General features: G+C 45.1%; 3 protein-coding genes across 15 annotated transcripts; 2 read left to right on the top strand and 1 right to left on the bottom strand.

Annotated features, from left to right (window-relative positions):
• Positions 1 to 1,048: 1,048 nt before the first annotated feature.
• On the top strand, positions 1,049 to 5,207 carry LOC109776375 (G-type lectin S-receptor-like serine/threonine-protein kinase B120). Its single transcript, XM_020335015.4, has 7 exons — positions 1,049 to 2,446; positions 3,137 to 3,235; positions 3,323 to 3,498; positions 3,573 to 3,783; positions 3,882 to 4,119; positions 4,217 to 4,370; positions 4,454 to 5,207. The coding sequence occupies exons 1-7, from the start codon at positions 1,186 to 1,188 to the stop codon at positions 4,745 to 4,747; spliced, it is 2,433 nt and encodes an 810-aa protein (XP_020190604.1). The 5' UTR covers positions 1,049 to 1,185; the 3' UTR covers positions 4,748 to 5,207.
• Positions 5,208 to 6,101: 894 nt separating this feature from the next.
• LOC109776373 (G-type lectin S-receptor-like serine/threonine-protein kinase B120) lies at positions 6,102 to 14,378 on the top strand. Of its 12 annotated transcripts, none has more exons than XR_005769180.3 (12): positions 6,102 to 6,485; positions 6,882 to 8,373; positions 9,673 to 9,771; positions 9,863 to 10,050; positions 10,132 to 10,345; positions 10,422 to 10,659; positions 10,748 to 10,898; positions 10,962 to 11,314; positions 11,714 to 11,859; positions 12,719 to 13,347; positions 13,806 to 13,931; positions 14,078 to 14,378. XR_005769180.3 is itself a non-coding variant. In XM_040399869.3 (8 exons), the coding sequence occupies exons 2-8, from the start codon at positions 7,095 to 7,097 to the stop codon at positions 11,262 to 11,264; spliced, it is 2,472 nt and encodes an 823-aa protein (XP_040255803.1). In that variant the 5' UTR covers positions 6,102 to 6,485; positions 6,882 to 7,094; the 3' UTR covers positions 11,265 to 11,373. The 12 variants fall into 12 exon arrangements, 3 of the variants coding, with proteins under 3 accessions (XP_040255803.1, XP_073365175.1, XP_073365176.1); XR_005769179.3 differs by having other exon boundaries at positions 14,075 to 14,378; XR_012203374.1 differs by having other exon boundaries at positions 9,863 to 10,345.
• A 523-nt stretch (positions 14,379 to 14,901) lies between these two features.
• On the bottom strand, positions 14,902 to 17,817 carry LOC109776376 (uncharacterized). 2 transcript variants are annotated; one of them, XM_020335016.4, is made up of 7 exons: positions 17,296 to 17,816; positions 16,553 to 17,075; positions 16,274 to 16,387; positions 16,011 to 16,076; positions 15,636 to 15,701; positions 15,435 to 15,497; positions 14,902 to 15,301 (listed from the first exon to the last, which is right to left on the bottom strand). In XM_020335016.4, the coding sequence occupies exons 1-7, from the start codon at positions 17,631 to 17,633 to the stop codon at positions 15,143 to 15,145; spliced, it is 1,329 nt and encodes a 442-aa protein (XP_020190605.1). In that variant the 5' UTR covers positions 17,634 to 17,816; the 3' UTR covers positions 14,902 to 15,142. The 2 variants fall into 2 exon arrangements, with proteins under 2 accessions (XP_020190605.1, XP_020190606.1); XM_020335017.4 differs by lacking the exon at positions 15,636 to 15,701 and having other exon boundaries at positions 17,296 to 17,817.
• Between the last annotated feature and the right edge of the window lie 473 nt (positions 17,818 to 18,290).

Genomic DNA, 18,290 nt, shown 5'->3' with positions numbered 1-18,290 from the left:
GAGGCGCGTCGCCGGGGCAGGTGCCGGGCACGGGAGCTCCATGGAGGGGAAGTGGTGTGGTGGCTTGCTCGTGAGTGGGTGGGTGGGGGAGACCGGGAGAGGAGAGGAGTAGTGCGCCGTGGAGAGACAAAACGTTCGCGGCGACCTCCTGCTTTTCCGAACGATAGGAAATCAATGACGTGGCTGGTCAGACCTACTTTAAGATTCGTGATTCGATCCAATGGTCCATGAAACGCTCGGCCCCAAATCCTAAAATACAGGCGTTCGGGAGTTATTGATTCCATTTTTCTTTACTTCGTTGACTCACCGGTGGAATCTTCAAAGATTCCTCTTACCCACGCTCCGACCTCGTCCTACCCGCCGCCGTCGGCGCCACCGCCCGGACAGCCCGTTAAATCCAATCATGCCGCCGCCGCCGCCGCTATGTGCATCTCCCGCTGCTCGTGCTCCTTCCTCCCCTCCCCCTCACAGGCAGCCACAGAATGCGATCGGCATGGGCATTGAGTCACCTCGTCGCGCCCCCAATCTTGCCCTTTCTGTACCGCCGCCGGCAACGGCGACCCGCCCGCGTGCACCGTCGGCGTTGGCCCCGCCAGAGATCTAAGTTCGGCAACCAAGTTAAACCTTGGTAGTAGGTTGCTCTTGGTTGTCCCCGCGCTGCTTGGCCGGCTCGCCGAGCCGCGAGCTGTCGGAGCTCCACCTGATGGTAACCCCTTCTTATTAGCACACACATTTTCGCCTCCGTGTGTAGTATTATTGTCTGTATTTGTGAACGCGCGCTTCCTGTCATAGAACGGCAATGATTCTGAAATCAGCATTCTCGTGGCAGTCTCTTGTCAAACTGCCTGGTTGCCCGGCAAGGTCCATGTTCCCTGACAACCATGGCACATTTGTGACCATGATGATTGTGATGGTCGCGGTCTTCGGGTCTTGTCTGTTGCCGGTGGACCGACGGTTGCAACTTGCAAGTGGCCACCGATCAGTTTCTTAGTGTTTGATGCAATCAGCAAACCCAAGGCGGTGCTGGAATCATGTGTGGCAAGTTGGATATAGAACTCATTCTGATTTGACGAGAGCCACATAAGGAACTCATAAATCTGAGGCACTCTACCTCGTGTGTTCGAACCCTCCGAGCAAACAATCCGAAGTATCTTCGTACTATCTCCTTTTCCTCTTCTCAAGCATATGGGAACATCGCACAGGACTCCCTTCCCTGTTTTTGTTCTCCTTTTATTGATTTGCTTCTGCAAATCTGATGACCACCTAACACCTTCAAAGCTACTCTCCACCGGCGACAAGCTCATCTCTAACGGTGGTATCTTTGCTCTTGGCTTCTTCTCCCCAACAAACTCAACCACAAACTCCTATGTCGGCATATGGTACAACAACGTCCCCGAGCGTACATATGTGTGGGTTGCTAACCGCGACAACCCGATCACCAGCGGTTCTCCTGGTAAGTTGGTTCTGACCACCAGCTCTGACCTTGTCTTGTTGGACTCCAAAGGCCGCACTCTTTGGACAACCATGAACAACATTACTGCTGGAGGCGTTGAAACTGCTGCTATACTGCTGGACTCTGGAAACTTGGTCATCCAGTTGCCCAACGGCACAGATATATGGCAGAGCTTCCATCACCCAACTGACACCATCCTCCCTAACATGAATTTACCGCTGAACAACAACCTCTCCATGTACCTCATCGCCTGGAGGGGCCCTGATGACCCATCTTCCAGCGATTACTCCTTGGGTGTTGATTCCAGCTCGAGCCTCCAGATCCTCGCTAAGAATGGGTCGAGACCATACTGGCGCAGAGCTGCATTGGATGGTGTATGGGTATATGCCATGTATCAGAGCAAATCTGGCATCATCATGTCCCAAACAATTGCCAATAGAGGGGGTGAGTTCTACTTGACATACACCGTCTCTGACGGCTCACCAAGCATGCGCGTGATGCTGCACTACACAGGCATGGTGAAATTCCTGGCGTGGAGCAGCAACTCACTGTCTTGGGAGATTTTCTTGGAGCTCCCCGGTTCTAGCTGTGACAGCTATGCCTCTTGCGGCCCATTTGGCTATTGCGATGGTACACAAGCGGTTGCAACATGCAAGTGTCTCGATGGGTTCGAGTCTGATGATCATAACTTATCCACAGGATGTCAGAGGAAAAAGGAGCTGCATTGTGGTGAAGAAGATAGTTTCATTACCTTGCTTAGCATGAAGACACCCGATAAGTTCCTGTACATCAGGAATAGAAGCTTTGACCAATGCGCAACAGAATGCAGCCGCAATTGCTCATGCACCGCATATGCTTATGCTAACCTTAGTACTCTGGGAACGACTGTAGACCAGTCGAGGTGCTTAGTTTGGATGGGGGAGCTTGTTGACACAGGGAAGCACGGTGATGATTTCGGAGAGAATCTGTACCTCCGGATTCGCAGCTCATCAGGTATTTGCTAATTGCCCACCTTGTTGTTTATACTACGTGATGGAGTATATATTACCATAAGTTTACTAAGGTGCCTACTAAAATTGTACCAATAAGTTTATTAAGATGGCTACTACAATTAAAGCATTTGACAGTTACAGTTACTTTCAGTTAAGGCCCTGTTATTCATCTGTGTTCTCCTGTTACAGTGTGAAACCATGTGAAGAACTATAGTAGGATGAGACTTACACCAATATATTTTGTTCTTGCGTATATTATCTGCCAGACTTATTCAGAGTCTGTAAAGTACTACCAGCTGTGTGTTCTTCTTACCTTGCATGAAAAGCAGACATGTTTTCAGATTCTACTTCTCTTTAACCCTGTCATTTGGCATCATTTTTATCAGAATTTTCAAATTTTACCATTTTAACTAGTAGACATTTAAATACTCATGAGCTTATATGCTTGTTTGGTGACCTCAGACAATCTTGCACTAGTTACAACTTCTCCCTGGTATTTTTATTTACTGTAGCTCACTCCATGTTTGGTGAGAAGATACATTGTCACATCCAATATATACTCCTAGTTTTTTACTCTGTCTTTTTCACCTCTCCTTGTCAACATAATCAAAAGTTGACCTGGATATGCATGCTTCTTCAATCTACTTTTATTTTTTGTTAATTATTATCTCCATTGTATATACTTTTGCAGTGAGCAAAAAGAAGACTGGTGCGCTGATTGCACTCCCAGTCTTGTCAGTTCTATCAGTGCTTGTGTGCATTTATCTTGTCTGGATATGCAAGTCAAGAGGTTGGCAATATTCGATTATGCAGCCAAATACATCGATGTTAATACATTAGTGTTTAACATATTGATCTTAATTAATAATTACTGAAGGCAAGCTCCAAACAAAGGCATCCATCGATATCTTGATTGAGGGACAATTGGGCAATTATGATGAACCATGCGATCAGAAATTTCCGTGGATTAGATTCAAAGACATTGTCCCTGCTACAAACGGTTTCTCTGATTCCAATGTGCTTGGAAAAGGTGGCTTTGGCATAGTATACAAGGTACCGTAGATTTCACTTTGACAATTAGAGTAGTGAAGGACATTCCTTCATTATTAATCTGAACAACCTCGTAGGGAACGCTGGAAAGTGGCATGGAGGTTGCTGTTAAAAGGCTTACCAAGTATTGTGACCAAGGAATAGAGCATTTTAGAAATGAAGTAGTTCTCATCGCAAAACTGCAGCATAGAAACTTAGTTAGACTTCTTGGTTCCTGCATCCGTGGAGATGAGAGGCTGCTTATTTATGAATACTTACCTAACAAAAGCTTAGACTACTTCCTATTTGGTATGTCCTGATCACTTATAATGATTCTCATGTTGACCAAAGGAGCATGCCCAATGTTATGACTAACATAGCTTCACAAACTTGTTCTTGTCATGCAGATGATACAAAAAAATCTATGCTTGATTGGCCAACAAGGTTTAGCATAATTAAAGGGATAGCCAGAGGACTTCTGTATCTCCACCATGATTCAAGAATGACGATAATTCACAGAGATCTCAAAGCAAGCAACATCTTGTTGGATGTGGAGATGAGACCCAAAATATCAGATTTTGGCATGGCAAGGATCTTTGGTGACAACCAACAACAAGCAAATACTAGACATGTTGTCGGAACATAGTGAGTAGTAACTCCTGCACTAAACTAATAATGCTTAAAAAAAATTATGTGCTTCAACTAATTATATTTTTGGGCACTTGTGAAACAATTCAAACAGCGGCTATATGTCGCCTGAATATGCGATGGAAGGCATTTTTTCTGTGAAGTCTGATGCGTATAGCTACGGTGTCTTGCTTCTGGAGATTGTAAGTGGGTTAAAGATCAGCTCGCCCCATCACCTTATAATGGATTTTCCAAACCTTATAGATTATGTAAGTGCTGCCAAAAGCTTCAAATTTTTATCGCTCAAGTATAACATAGTGAATATGTTTTTGAATCCTCGACCTTGTTTCAGGCATGGAACTTCCTGAAAGAAGGAAAATCCGGGGATTTCCTAGACACGGTACTTGTCAAGAGCTGCTTAATGCATCAAGTGTCTCTGTGCATCCATATTGGCCTTTTGTGTGTCCAAGACTGCCCAAGTGCCAGGCCACTAATGTCGTTAGTCGTGTCTATGCTGGACAATGAGGCCATTCCACTCACAACACCAGAGCAGCCTTTATATTCCGTCGGTAGGAAACATGATGCAGAAGAAGCAAGGGAGAACTCGGTTAATAACGCAAGTCTGACAACGCTAGCAGGGCGCTAGATGCTTATGATTCCTTGCAGTGAGGTAACCTGAATGCCCTGGAACATCAAAGGGAAACAGATTATGATTGACTGCCAAGTGGGTTTCAGTGGCCAGCTGCAGGTGGAGAATCCGCTTCCCCTTTGGCGCCCTCGTCTGATGGTTAGTTTAAAACTAGTATTGATGCTATCTATGATCCAATGGCTTATAAATCTTATTGTGGTCGGCGTGTTCTTGCTGCTTGAGATCAAGTGCTGGGATACATGACCGTTTTGCTGGACGTGTCAAAAGGGAGGGAAATGAGGTTGCAATTATCACAACTTTGTAGAGTATAGTTGATCAGGTATTCAGGTTCAATGATTGTGTTGAATCCTGGTGTCCAAACTGATTGTGCTTTCTAAAAAAAAGCTAATTGTGCGAGATCGTAATAATTTTTTATCAATTAATAATCTATATTGTCTAAGAGGGCACGTGTACAAAATGCTTTTGTGAGAAAATGGCAAAGGCGATTGTGAAAACCTATCCGCCTCAAGCCGCCTTCGCTTCTAGCCGCCGCCAGGGCAAAGCCGGCGCCGATGCAGGCGGGAAGGTCCGGTTTAAGGGTGGCTTGCTCGAAAGTTTTGGAGGTCTTGGAGGGTTGCTGCGGTCAGAGAAGGAGATGAGGGCTTGAGTGGAGGTCTTCGTCAGGTCATGCTCGGCGGCCGCATTGGTGAAGCCGGCAGCGGCGGGACGAATCCTGTGCGGTGAGTTTCTATGGCGGCCTGGCCGGGCTAGGCCATCGGAGAGTACGACATCGGTGCGCGGTCCTAGATGACGATGAGTTCGATCTCAGATCTGAACTTGGCGTACATTGGCGTGGAAAATTTGTCTCAGGTTGCCTTTAGGTAGTCTTCATGTTTGGTTTGGGACGACATGGCGGCAGCGCTTTCCTAGTTTAGAAATAATGTCTTCCCCGCCATGAAAAGTTTGCTCCACCATGCTCATGGGCGCGCCGCCGGTGGCGGTGGTTGCAGGAGGAAGAAGACTTTGGCATCTTTGAGTGTAATCTTTTTTTTTGCACGGGTGTGTTTGTAAGGTCGTGTGAATCTTAATATATGACCTTAGGCCTTTTCACAAAACAAAACAAAAGTGGTTGTAATAATTTTGCTGCCTTAGTAATTAAAATCCTCAGTTCCAAATATCAATTTTTTTTACATCAATCGATTTTTTGTAACTCAAATAGCTATTCATTTTTCCAGAGAAAAAAAAACTATCCGTCCTTTGGTCTATTTGTACTGTGTGCAATTTCGAGGGCCGCGCGTTAATGCGTAGCCCACCCCACAGATGGTTATGCAATCGGGCTAAAACAAAATGGAGAAGGGCAGCCCGAAGGCCCACATCAGAACCCATTGGCTTTGTCGCGTCGAGTCAGGCACCGTCACTGCCACACGTTGCCAACGTCATGCCCCGCTGGCTGCCGCCGCCGCCGCCGCCGGCGGCGGCGGCGGCTCGGCCCGCCGTTATCTTCCCTCCCTTACCTTCCTCTCTAGGGTGTATCAGGCCGGCGCTTCGTCGCGCCGTCGTGTTCATACCCCGCTGATTCCACTTTCCCCCCGCCGTGCGCCATCGCCAGCAGCAATAGGCCCGCCACGCTTACAGCGTTCCTTCGCCAGAGATGTATCCCTAATGGCCAATTATCTCTCGGGATGGTGCACCATCCGCCCCTACGCCCTCGGCGTGTCGCCACGAGCTACCCTGCCGGAGCTCCGCCTGACTGACGGTAACTCATTTCTTCTTATATCCCCTTTCTTCTCATTTGTAATGCTCCCTCCGTTTCATATTACTTTGCATATTAGTTACTGTATGTCTTAAGTCAAAATTTAAGTACATTTATATTTAAAAATGTCAACATCTACAATACAAAATAAAAACAATGTGGAAAACATGTATTCCATGATGGATCTACGATATTCGTTTGGTATTGTGAATGTCGATATTTTTGAAGTAATATGAAACGGAGGGAGTACTACTTGTGCATCTAAGACCACGATTTCATATGCAAGAGCAAGTGTGCAAATAATTGTAGCCCCCGAGTTATTTCTTGATGTGCAATTCCTGACAGCGACTGGCAAACAAAGCTGAATAATCCTCACTTTTGCACCTTGTGTGGTCGTAGAATCATCAACGTTCCGGGCAAAGCTGGTCACTCAGACTCCTGCAAATGTGATAATTGCTGAGCTTATCTTGAACAAAAACCACACAAAAAGTCAGAGCAGCGTTAGATCGTCCAAGCCTCCAAGCATCTTCATACCATTCTCCTTCTCTTCATTGGCTCCATATGAAAGCAGCTCCTTCTTTTGATCATAGGGTGGAAGAAGTCTGAATAGGTATGACTCCCCTCCCAGTTTTCGTCCTCCTGTCATTGGTTTGTTTATGCAAATCCGATGACCGCCTTACTCCCGAAAAATCACTCAACGCTGGTGATAAGCTCGTTTCGAGCGGCGGCATCTTTGCTCTTGGCTTCTTCACCCCGGCAAACTCAACTGCGGACACGTACATCGGCATATGGTACAACAAGATCCCTGAGCGCACTTATGTGTGGGTCGCTAACCGCGACAAGCCGATCAAGAATGGTTCTCCTGGGAAGCTGGCTATGAGCAGCAACTCTGACCTTGTCTTGTCTGACTCCCAAGGCCGAACTCTATGGACAACCACAAACAACTTCACATCCGCAACCACCGGAACTGCTGCTATACTGTTTGATTCCGGAAACTTGGTCATCCGGTTGCCGAATGGCACAGACATATGGCAGAGCTTCCATTACCCGACTGACACCGCCCTCCCTGACATGGTTTTACCACTGAGCACAAATGATGGTATCTTGATGCGCCTCATTGCTTGGAGGGCCCCTGATGACCCGGCCTCCAGCGACTACTCCATGGGTGGTGACTCTAGCTCAGACCTTCAGGTTGTAATCTGGAATGGGACGAGACCGTATTGGCGTAGATCTGCGTGGGATGGGTCATTGGTCTCTGCCCTGTATCAAAGCAACACTGGCTTCATCGTAACTGAAACAATTGTCGACAGAGGGGGTGAGTTATACATGACATTCACCGTCTCTGAGGGCTCACCAAGCATGCGCATGACACTGGACTACAAAGGCACTTCTAAATTTCTGGTGTGGAACAGCAACTCGTCATCATGGGAGGCTTTCATAGAGCAACCTAGTCCTATCTGTGAACGCTACGCTTATTGCGGACCATTTGGCTACTGTGATGCCGCTGAAACAGTTCCGAAATGCAACTGCCTCAGTGGGTTTGAGCCTGATGGCGTTAACTTCTCCAGAGGATGTCGGAGAAAGGAGGATCTGAAATGTGGTATTGACAATAATTTCTCGACCCTGAGAGGTATGAAGACACCTGACAAGTTCTTGTATGTCAGGAACAGAAGTTTTGACCAATGCACAGAAGAGTGCAGACGCAATTGCTCTTGCTCCGCATATGCTTATGCTAACCTGAGAAATGGAAGTGCTTATGCTAACCTGAAAAATGGAAGTGGGGCTGCGGACCAGTCAAGGTGCTTAATTTGGTTAGGAGGACTTGTCGACACGGGGGAATTTCGTGATGGTGGTGGTGAGAACCTGTACCTCCGCCTTGCCAGTTCAACAGGTATATATATATATCTTTCCTTGTGCATTTATTGGTTGTACGGTTTGATCAACGGTATACCTGTACCTCCGTCTTGCCAGTTCAACACGTATACCCTTTATGTTGAATTCTAGATGTGGTTAGGATGACATACTAATCAGGACAACTGCAAAACTTGCAAGAAATGCATGTTAAATTTTGAAAGCATCATCCTCTTGCTGGACTATATTTCTAGCTTTTTACAAAGAGTGCAAGTTGTCGAAGATTGTACTCCCTGTAATGGCTGGATGTGGTTAGGAAACTTAGGATGGCATAATAATTACAACAAGGGCCATTTGCATTTCTGTCCCTAACTTGAACCACCTACTCAGATTTGCCCCTAATTTTGAAGCCTGCTCAAATTTGCCCCTCCGTAGTTAGGTGCCCTTACAGAAATGCCCTTCTGCGCCGTTACCGTCCGGTCAAAGAGCTTTGACTGTCTCGAAAAAAATAGCAAAAAAATAAAAAAAAACATGAAATTTTATGGAATCGAAGGTACTCAGGTGCTGAATGTGCGTGCAAATTTTCATGCTATTTAGTCATTCCAGGAGCTTGTGGCATAGGAAAACAATAAATCTGTACGCCTGTGAATAGTAAATTCAAAAAAATCGCAAGAAAATTCAAAAAAATATGAATTTTTTTTTGCATCCAAGATGCTCGGGTGCGCAAGGTGCATGCAAAATTTTGTTACCAAATGACATGCGAGGAGCTCTAGCAAATAAAACCAAAATAGTGTATTTTTTAAAAGTTTTTTCCGAGCCAAATTTTGTTTTTTTCTTCACGAGCTCCTACAATGTCTGAACACATCAAAATTTTGCACACACCCTGCGCACCCGAGCATCTTGGATGCCAAAAAAAATCATTTTTTTTAATTTTCTTGCTATTTTTTGAATTTACTATTCACATGCATACAAATTTATTGTTTTCCTTTGCCACAAGCTCCTGGAATGTCTAAATAGCATGAAAATTTGCACGCACCTGAGTACCTTCGATCACACAAAATTTTAGTTTTTCTTTTAATTTTTTTTGCTATTTTTTCAAGATGGTCAAAGCTCTTTGACCGGACGGTAACGGCGCAGAAGGGCGTTTCTATAAGGGCAACTAACAGCGGAGGGGCAAATTTGAGCGGGCTTCGAAATTAGGGGCAAATTTGATTAGTGGGTTCGAGTTAGGGATACAAATGTAAAAGACCCTTACAACAAACACAACACTTGCAAGTAGTGCATATTAAATTTTGAAAGCATCATTCTCTTGCTGGACTATACCTTTGGCTTTTTGCAGTTGACAAGGAGAGTAAGGTATTGAAGATTATACTCCCAATAGTGGCTAGTCTGCTGATACTCGCATCCATCTGCCTTGTGTGGATATGCAAGTCAAGAGGTATAACAAGATTTAGTTCACTTTTTAGGATACAAGTTTTATGAGGTATTCGTAAAAAAATACTCATACTAGTTATTCCTGTCGGTGTCAGGTAAACGACGAATCAAGGAGATTAAGAACAAACATACGCCACAGCACTTGCAAAATTCCAAGTTGAACGAACTTGAGAATGAAAGTATAGACCTTCCATATATTTGCTTTGAAGACATTGTTACTGCAACAGACAATTTCTCAGACTACAAAATGCTTGGGAAAGGTGGCTTTGGAAAAGTTTACAAGGTAACAAGGAATTTGAGTCTCATTATTGATAATACGTTTTGCCTTCTTTTTTTTTTGCTCAAGGATGATGTGTTTGCGCAGGGACTATTAGGAGGTGGTGGTACGGAAGTTGCTGTCAAAAGGCTTAGTAAAAGTTCCGGCCAAGGGGCCGAGGAGTTCAGAAATGAAGTTGTTCTAATTGCCAAATTACAGCATAGAAACTTAGTTAGACTTCTTGGTTACTGCACTCATGAAGATGAGAAGTTATTGATATATGAATACTTACCTAACAAAAGCTTGGATGCCTTCCTTTTTGGTATGTTCTAACTTATGGTCATGTCTCGCACAACTTTATGTGATGGTCGTTAATGTTTTTTTTTTTTTTTTGCAAGATGCAACAAGAAATTCTGTGCTTGATTGGCTTACCCGGTTCAAGGTAATTAAAGGGATAGCAAGAGGGCTTCTTTATCTCCACCAAGATTCAAGGTTAACAATAATTCATAGGGATCTCAAAGCAAGCAATGTCTTGTTAGATGCAGAAATGAACCCTAAAATATCAGATTTTGGTATGGCAAGGATATTTGGAGGAAATGAGCAACAAGCGAACACTATCCACGTTGTTGGGACATAGTAAGTAATATATGCACCCGCTAAGGCTTATAACATGCTAATTTTCTACAGCTTAACTAATTCAAGTTTCGTGGAATGATTAAAACAGTGGTTACATGTCTCCTGAATATGCAATGGAAGGTTCCTTTTCTGTCAAGTCTGACACTTATAGCTTTGGCGTTCTACTGTTGGAGATTGCAAGCGGGTCAAAGATCAGTTCATCCCATTTCATGACGGACTTTACAAGCCTTATAGCTTATGTAAGTAAACTAAAATGCTCTAACATTCAACAACTCAAACAATCATACTAACTTATGTTTTAGGCCTGGAGCTTATGGAAAGATGGAAATGCAAGAGAATTGGTGGACTCGTCCATTGTGGAGAACTGTCCACTTCATGAAGTTCTACGATGTATTCATATAGGTCTCTTGTGTGTTCAAGACAATCCAAATGCCAGGCCGCTCATGTCATCCACTGTGTTCATGCTAGAAAATGAAACGGCTCTGCTTCCTACTCCGAAGGAGCCTCTATACTTTAGGCAACGGTATGATGAGGTTGAAGACCAAAGAGATACCATGGGAATAACCCTGAATAAGATGACTATCACTATGCAAGAGGGACGTTAGATGTTTAATTCATTGGTCTCCTTTTTTGTAATCTTCTCCAGTTTGTACAGGTGAACAGTTCAGCAATTCATGTTCCTATGGACAAATAAATCCATTGAGTATATTGTAATCCTGGTCGTGGTTTATTTTCATAGATGGTTACCATGTTTGGAATTTCCCTATTTTGCTCATATGTTTCTCACCTTGCCAACTGGAAGAGGCTACCTGATCATGTGCGGATCACTGCTTACATTTGTTTTACCTTCATGAATTTTCTGTATCCAGCTTCATCAGTTAGTCAATGGGTCTGAAACTCTGAATTGCTAATTTGGTAACAAGGCTGCTAGTAATTATATGTTCTCTTTGAGCTGGCATCTTAGTGTAAAATCCATTTTTTATCTTATGCTGCTAGTGGCAAGCAAGCTAGATTTACATGCCTGAAGTCTGACAATTATATTTTATTTATTCAGGTAGAGTGGGCAAAACTTCAGGCATGGAGAACTATTGAAAGTTCAGGTTCAACCTGACCAGAAAAGTAAGAAAAAAGTGGGGCTTCTGTGAATATCTCAGTATCTATCAGAAAGGTAGAAAGGTCCATTTAAGTGATCTTGAAGCGGTAAGACCAGAATAAATTGCCAGCCTAACTTATCCCGAATCATACATACCTCCTCTGAAGTTTCAGACATCACATTAAAATATTTAGCCACTACATCTGCACCACCTCTTTCATAGTTTCATCATTGAGATAGTATTGTTTGCGCTTCAAAACAATAATCTTGAAGTGTGCGTGCATACTGTCAATTGTGATGGCCTGGTAACTTTAGGATTTTTTTTTCTTTTCAAAAGACGGGCCTTCAGTATATCCATGGTGCTGCCGGAGAATGAAGATAAAGGTGCTGAATTTGACTGTGGGTCTCCGCACGATCTGATGTTGTTGAACATTGTCTTTCATGTTGCTTTATGATTTCGACCATTACACCAACTTAGGGTGTTTGAGCTGCATTGTGGTAGCTTTCATTGAAGGTGAAAACAGAGTTAAATTCCAAGGTTACCATTAGTTCTTTTTGTGGCAAGAAACAGTCAAGTTCTCTGACAAGTACACAGGCTTCGTTTGTCCCAATAACAGGACAATCAGAGGTTCAACTTTATATATCCATGTCACAGAAAAAATTGGTGTGATGTGGAGAAATTAATTATACAATTCATAATATTTTATATCAATGCCACAGAAAAAACAGGACATGTCGCCTGAATATGCCTTGGAAGGCATTTTCTCTGTCAGGTCCGACACATATAGCTATGGGATCTTGCTACTGGAGATTGTAAGTGGGCTGAAGATCAGCTCACCTTACCATATTATGAGGGATTTCCCAAACGTTATAGATTACATAAGTGCTACTAAATGCCTTGAATTTGGCCAAGTACAACACAACGAATAAAAATACTATAACTGTTTATGCTCGACCATGTTTCAGGCATGGAACTTACTGAAAGAAGGAAAATCGGGGATTTCCTGGAGACAGTGCTTCTGAAGAGCTGTTTACTGCATCAAGTGTCGCTGTGCATTCATATTTGGCTCTTGTGTGCCAGGCCACTCATGTGTTGGTCGTGTCTATGCTGGACAGTGAGGCCGTGCCACTCACAACACCAGAGCAGCCTTTGTATTTTGTTGGAAGGAGGCATGAAGCGGAAGAAGCAAGGGAGGACTCTGTTAACAAGGCAAGCCTGACGACGCTAGCAGGGCGTTGGATGCTTATTATTCCTTGCAGTGAGGTAATCTGAGTGCCCTGGAACATCAAAGGGAAGCAGATTATGATTAACTTCCAAGTGGGCTTTAGTGGCCAACTGCTGGTGGAGAATCCTCATTCCCGTTGATATCGTGTCCTCCTCGAATGGTTGGTCTAAAATTAATACTGATGCTTGCTCTGATCCATTGACTGCTCAATCTTGTTTCGGTGCTATCGTTCGGAACAGCGCCGGTTGGCCGGTTCTTGCTGCTTGGACTCATTGCCCAGTATGGAAAACTGCTGGAAGTTCAGCTTCATCCTCAACGAAAAGTCAGAAAAGTGGGGCTTCCTTGAATCTCCCAGTGTCTATCAGAAAGGTAGAAAGGTCATTTCAAGTGACCATACTAAATCCTGCCAGCCTAACTCACCCGGAATCATATATACCTTCTCTGAAGTTTCAGATATCACATTAAAATATTTAGCCGTTGCGTTTGCACGACTCCTTTCATAGTTTCATCGTTGAGGTAGTATCCTTTTCATTTCAAAACGATAATCTTGAAGTGCTTGTGCATACTGTCAATCGTGACCATCTGGTAACTTTAAGAAATCCTTTTCAAAAGACATGTCTTCAGTTTATCCATGGTGCTGTGCTGTGGAAGATCAAGATAAAGGTGCTGAATTCTACTGTAGGTCTCTGCACGATCTGATGTTGTTGAACTTTGTCTTGTATGCTGGCTTTATGAGTTCGACCATTACACTAACTTACGTGGTAGCTTTCATTGAATGTGAAAACAGAGTCAAATTCAAACCTTAACGCTAGTTCTTTTTGTGGCAGGAAGCAGAGTCAAGTTCTATGACAACTGACAAGTGCACAAGCTTCTTTTGCCCCAAGAACAGGACAATCAGAGGTTCAACTTTACATCCATGCCACAGGAAAATTTGCGGGCCAAGGAGAAATTAAGTAATACTACATTTTATATATCTCTTCCAAGTACTTTATTGCAATCTCCTTAAAGATCAATCGATTTTATGCCAACCATCCCACTACGATGTTCAGTTTCCTATTAAAAAATAAAAACTGGTGCTTTACTCTTTTCATTTCAGCAGTCATCCACACAGATAGACTCAGCAAGACCTAAAAGTGTATTGGAAATTGGTGCGATACCACCAAAACGTAAAGCAGAGGAGATGAGGTATTAGCTTGTTGCTAGGGCAAAGTCTAGTTTCAGTGCAAGACTACAGTTGAGATTCAGTCGTTTCTCGGCGTGTCAAACTTACCTGAATTTTCGTGCCACGGTTCGCTTTCGGTTGAATTTCATCGCTCATACCAGAAGAGACACGTATGTAGTGCTCCTGCAGCTGGGAGAGCTCTGTTGAGTTCATCTTTCTTACCCAATACTCTACAAAATACTTCTGCTTGGTTGGTACCGATCAGGACCGCAACGTAGACCACATAACAAGAAACACACACGGTATAGAATATGTCTGCGAAGAACTTACGCATGCTGATAATCCACTAGCACAGAAATGGAATAATTTAGCCTGAAAGATTCTGGCAATATTTAAGGAAAAGGACACGCATGCATGCACAAATTCTGAAAGCCCTGCTTATATTATACCAAAACATGTGGTCAGGTTCAAAAGATACACTCTGCTGAGATCAATCGAAGAGAGATGCCACTTTTATTAATCAATTAATTTGGTACTACAATATATCCGTAGAGAATGAAACCTGCTACAGACAGATCTGCTTTGATCCATCACGTACTGGATTAAAGTACTGAACCATTAAATTAGTTCTTAGACACAACCGATCGATGATGCAAGCCTAACAACCAATCATACGAACCCACCAATCATACGAACCCGATCGACGACGAGGATCGGATGATCAGTATGACATAATTCAGTCCTCTCAGCTAGCTGGTCCCTTTGTTAAATTCATTGATTATTCCCTGATGAACCTGAAGAATGAGTACAAGTCTTGAAGCACTCATTCCAAAGGTTCATCTAGCTAACCATATAGCTTCATCAGTACGTACGTAGTGCTATCCGTTACAAATTACGATAATGAGCTACTTATATAGATACTAAATCATCAAGGTTGATCGATCAAGGAACGCCGTTGGATCGATCTGCGCCGCACGTTCGTTCCACCTGGCGGGTCTTCGTCTACCTAAACTGGCCGCCGAAGGGAGTCCAGAAGTCGACGGGCCCATCGCTGGCCACCGCGAACGTGCTCGATATCGGCACCAGGCACAGCCCCCGGCCCTTGAGCGACACCTCGCCGCCACCATCCTTGCACGACTTGTCAGGGCTAACACTCGAGCTCTGTGACGAAACACAAACAGATGCAAAAGCTATCATCAGACGTGCATTTGACCAGGAGATGGCAGTATCCATGTTGCAATGGAAAGTTGGAAAGAGCAAGCATGCAGATGCAGCAACCACGCCATGTGTATACCTTGAGGTACTGTGGCACTTGATGCTGATGATGGCCCCTCTTCAAGTATGGAGCACTAAGCACCTGCATGGATGCAGAAACAAACGTTCATCAGCTCAGTCTCCAACATCTAGCTAGTCTTGTGTAAGGAAATCGATAGAGCTCGTGCGTGCGTGCGTGCTCCAGATGCCATGATCAAAAGCACTTGGCACATGCACTTACACCAGCCTGGTCGTGGAGGAACTTGATGTACTCGATGGTCTCGTGGAGCACCGACGCCGTATCCGTCTGCACGCACGCACGCGCAACGATAAATGTTAAGATTGTGTGTTAGACTTAGACGCGTGTGTGTCTGTCAAATCTCTCGAAAGGATCGAGGAGAGGAAAGGAACGACGCTTTTGCAGCAGCGACAAGATCATGCATGTGGTTGACGATGTATATATGATGTGGATCCGACTCAACTTCCAAGCAGTACTCTACTGGTTTGTGTAATGATATTGTTCATAAACTCCTTGGACATTTGGTTTGAGTGATGCACATTGGACGATTGGACATGAAAAGCCTAGCTAAGCTAGCTGGATGGCTCGCTTGATTACCTTTCCGAAAGGAGAGACGAGCTGTTGGAGCGCTGTGATCCTGTCCCCTAGCTTCTCCTTCCTAACCTGTAATTTACGTGTGGAGCAACTTTAATAATCTCAATAAAGATGCATATATAATGTGGGTTTTGATCCACTCAACATGCACCAAATAATGTGTGTGGAGTTTGAAAGAACCAGCTGGTTGTAAGTTAAGTTGACCATGCATGCATATGGTAGAAGTAGATACATAGGTACGTATGGGGCTATGGGATGATGCCTACCTTGAAGGTCGGCAATGACGACGGCGTCTCCGTTCTCGGCTTCTTGAATGCCGGCTCGCTGTTCGCCTTCTTGGTAACGATCGAGCTAGAGTCCCCCACTCCTTCTAACACACTCTACAGACAAAGAAGGTTAACTTATTAGCCACCTAGCTACTTATTACTAGTTTCCTTGTGATATTGTGTACTCCATGCTACCATGAAATATTTGCAACCACTACTAGCTACTTACCACTACTAGCTACTTAGCTAGTAGTAGACTAATCACTAGCACAAGCTTACCTTTAGTGCAAGGTTTGCCCCGCGGGGCGCCGGCGATGGTCGTTTCACCGCACGCGCGCTAGTCTGCTCAGACACCGCCGGCGCTGGCATCGCCATGCCGAACCCGGCAGACGGGTTCCAGAACGCCGCGTCGTTGGTGAAGTGGAGCGGCTCCCTGACCCCTGCCTGCCCGCCCATCTGTTGGTACTGGTACTGCTGAATCCCCGCCGCCGGTGCCGGCTTGGCCATCGGCTCCAAGAGGCTCCTCAGCAGCGACGACGACTGGAACCCGTAGGGCGAGTTCGGCGACAGGAGCAGCTCGGGCGCCCCCAGGCTGGACAGCAGCTGCTGCTGGCGGTGGTGATCGTCGGCCTGCTGGTGCTGCTGGTGGTGGTGGCCTTGCAGCGCTAGGTCTAGGTTATTCGGTGATGGGTCATTCATCAGGCTCGACGCGTTCATGTGGCTCTGCTGGTCCGTTCTTGAGCTCATGTCATGGTGGCCAACTTGGAGGAACCCATGCATGTTACCAGCGCCGCCGTTGCTCCTGTGAAAAAGTTAAAACACACGCACATACACATAGATTTCATTAATTAAGTAATCAATTTTGGTATCACGGGAGTACATATGTATGCATCTAACTATCTAAGTATCTATCATCATCATCCCCATGCATATATATCATATGATAGAATGATAGTACGAGATCACGAAAGGTAAACTGATCCAGCAAAGGGTAGGTGTGGAAGCGGAATCGAACAACTCACATGTAAGGGGTATTCCAGTCGGTGAAGCCGGCTGCCGGGTCGCTGATGCTGGCTGTTTCTTGGAAGGTTACGGAGCTGTTGTTCCCGGGCGACTCGGAGGAGGCCGTGGTGGTGCAGCTCTTGGCCTTGCCGCCGTCCGCCACCGCCATGTCGTAGCCACCGCCAGCAGCCAGCTGAGCGGCCGGCCAGGCGTTGAACCCTGCGAGCTCCGTCGAGCACGCCGCCGCAGGCACCGCGGTTGTGTTGGTGTTCCACCACATGCCGTGTGAGACAGCTCCACCGCCGCCGCCGCCGTTGTGCATGGCCGGAGCAGCGTACATCAGCTGATGATCTCCCATATCAACGGACCGATCCACCGGTGCCGCCCCGTTTCTTGGTCGATCTTCTCGGTGTGCGGCGGAGAGGAGCGAGATGCAAGCAAGCTGGGATGGAAGGGAGTGGTGAGTGCTTGTTGGGTGGGCGAAGGGGAAGGGGAAAGGGGGTGGAGCTAAGATGAGGGGTAGTGGCAGTGGAAAAGATGTGGTTGTGTGTCTTGGGTATATATAAACCGTTTGGAAAGGGCGGCGAGGAGAATTTCGCCTACCTGACCGCCGGGGTGTTGGGTCGCTGGCGGTCTTCCAGCATTGCGTCAGCTTGGTAAGTAAAATTGATCTGGTGCAACTGATCATGATCCAAGCGCGGTTGTTCAGCAACCCAAGATCAGTCACTAGAGAACAGCACTGTCATGCTCTATTTTTATTTAAAATGTCCGCTCGAAACGAGCCAAGTCTTTGAATTGACAAAGCCATTAATCGACCAGAATTACAATGAAGAGCAACTGCACTACTTGGGCTGTAATTTTTTAGAATTACAATGAAGAGCAACTGCACTACTTGGGCTGTAATTTTTTAGAATTACAATGAAGAGCAACTGCACTACTTGGGCTGTAATTTCTTTAACTCGATTGTCTTGTAGTAGTAATAGTAAGCTACTCCCTCCGTTCCATAATATGAGAG

The sequence above is a fragment of the Aegilops tauschii genome, chromosome 2 (genome assembly GCF_002575655.3).
Source record: "Aegilops tauschii subsp. strangulata cultivar AL8/78 chromosome 2, Aet v6.0, whole genome shotgun sequence".
NCBI lineage: Eukaryota > Viridiplantae > Streptophyta > Magnoliopsida > Poales > Poaceae > Aegilops > Aegilops tauschii.
This window is presented reverse-complemented; position numbering and strand designations above follow the sequence as displayed.

Coding starts and splice junctions, on each gene's coding strand:
- LOC109776375 (XM_020335015.4), top strand. CDS start 1,186: ATGGGAACATCGCACAGGACTCCCTTCCCTGTTTTTGTTCTCCTTTTA. Junction 3,236..3,322: donor CTGGATATGCAAGTCAAGAG/GTTGGCAATATT, acceptor TAATTACTGAAG/GCAAGCTCCAAACAAAGGCA. Junction 3,784..3,881: donor CTTAGACTACTTCCTATTTG/GTATGTCCTGAT, acceptor CTTGTCATGCAG/ATGATACAAAAAAATCTATG.
- LOC109776373 (XM_073509074.1), top strand. CDS start 7,095: ATGACTCCCCTCCCAGTTTTCGTCCTCCTGTCATTGGTTTGTTTATGC. Junction 8,374..9,672: donor CCGCCTTGCCAGTTCAACAG/GTATATATATAT, acceptor GGCTTTTTGCAG/TTGACAAGGAGAGTAAGGTA. Junction 10,346..10,421: donor CTTGGATGCCTTCCTTTTTG/GTATGTTCTAAC, acceptor TTTTTTTGCAAG/ATGCAACAAGAAATTCTGTG.
- LOC109776376 (XM_020335016.4), bottom strand. CDS start 17,633: ATGGGAGATCATCAGCTGATGTACGCTGCTCCGGCCATGCACAACGGC. Junction 17,076..17,295: donor GACTGGAATACCCCTTACAT/GTGAGTTGTTCG, acceptor ACTTTTTCACAG/GAGCAACGGCGGCGCTGGTA. Junction 15,302..15,434: donor AAGTGCCACAGTACCTCAAG/GTATACACATGG, acceptor GTTTCGTCACAG/AGCTCGAGTGTTAGCCCTGA.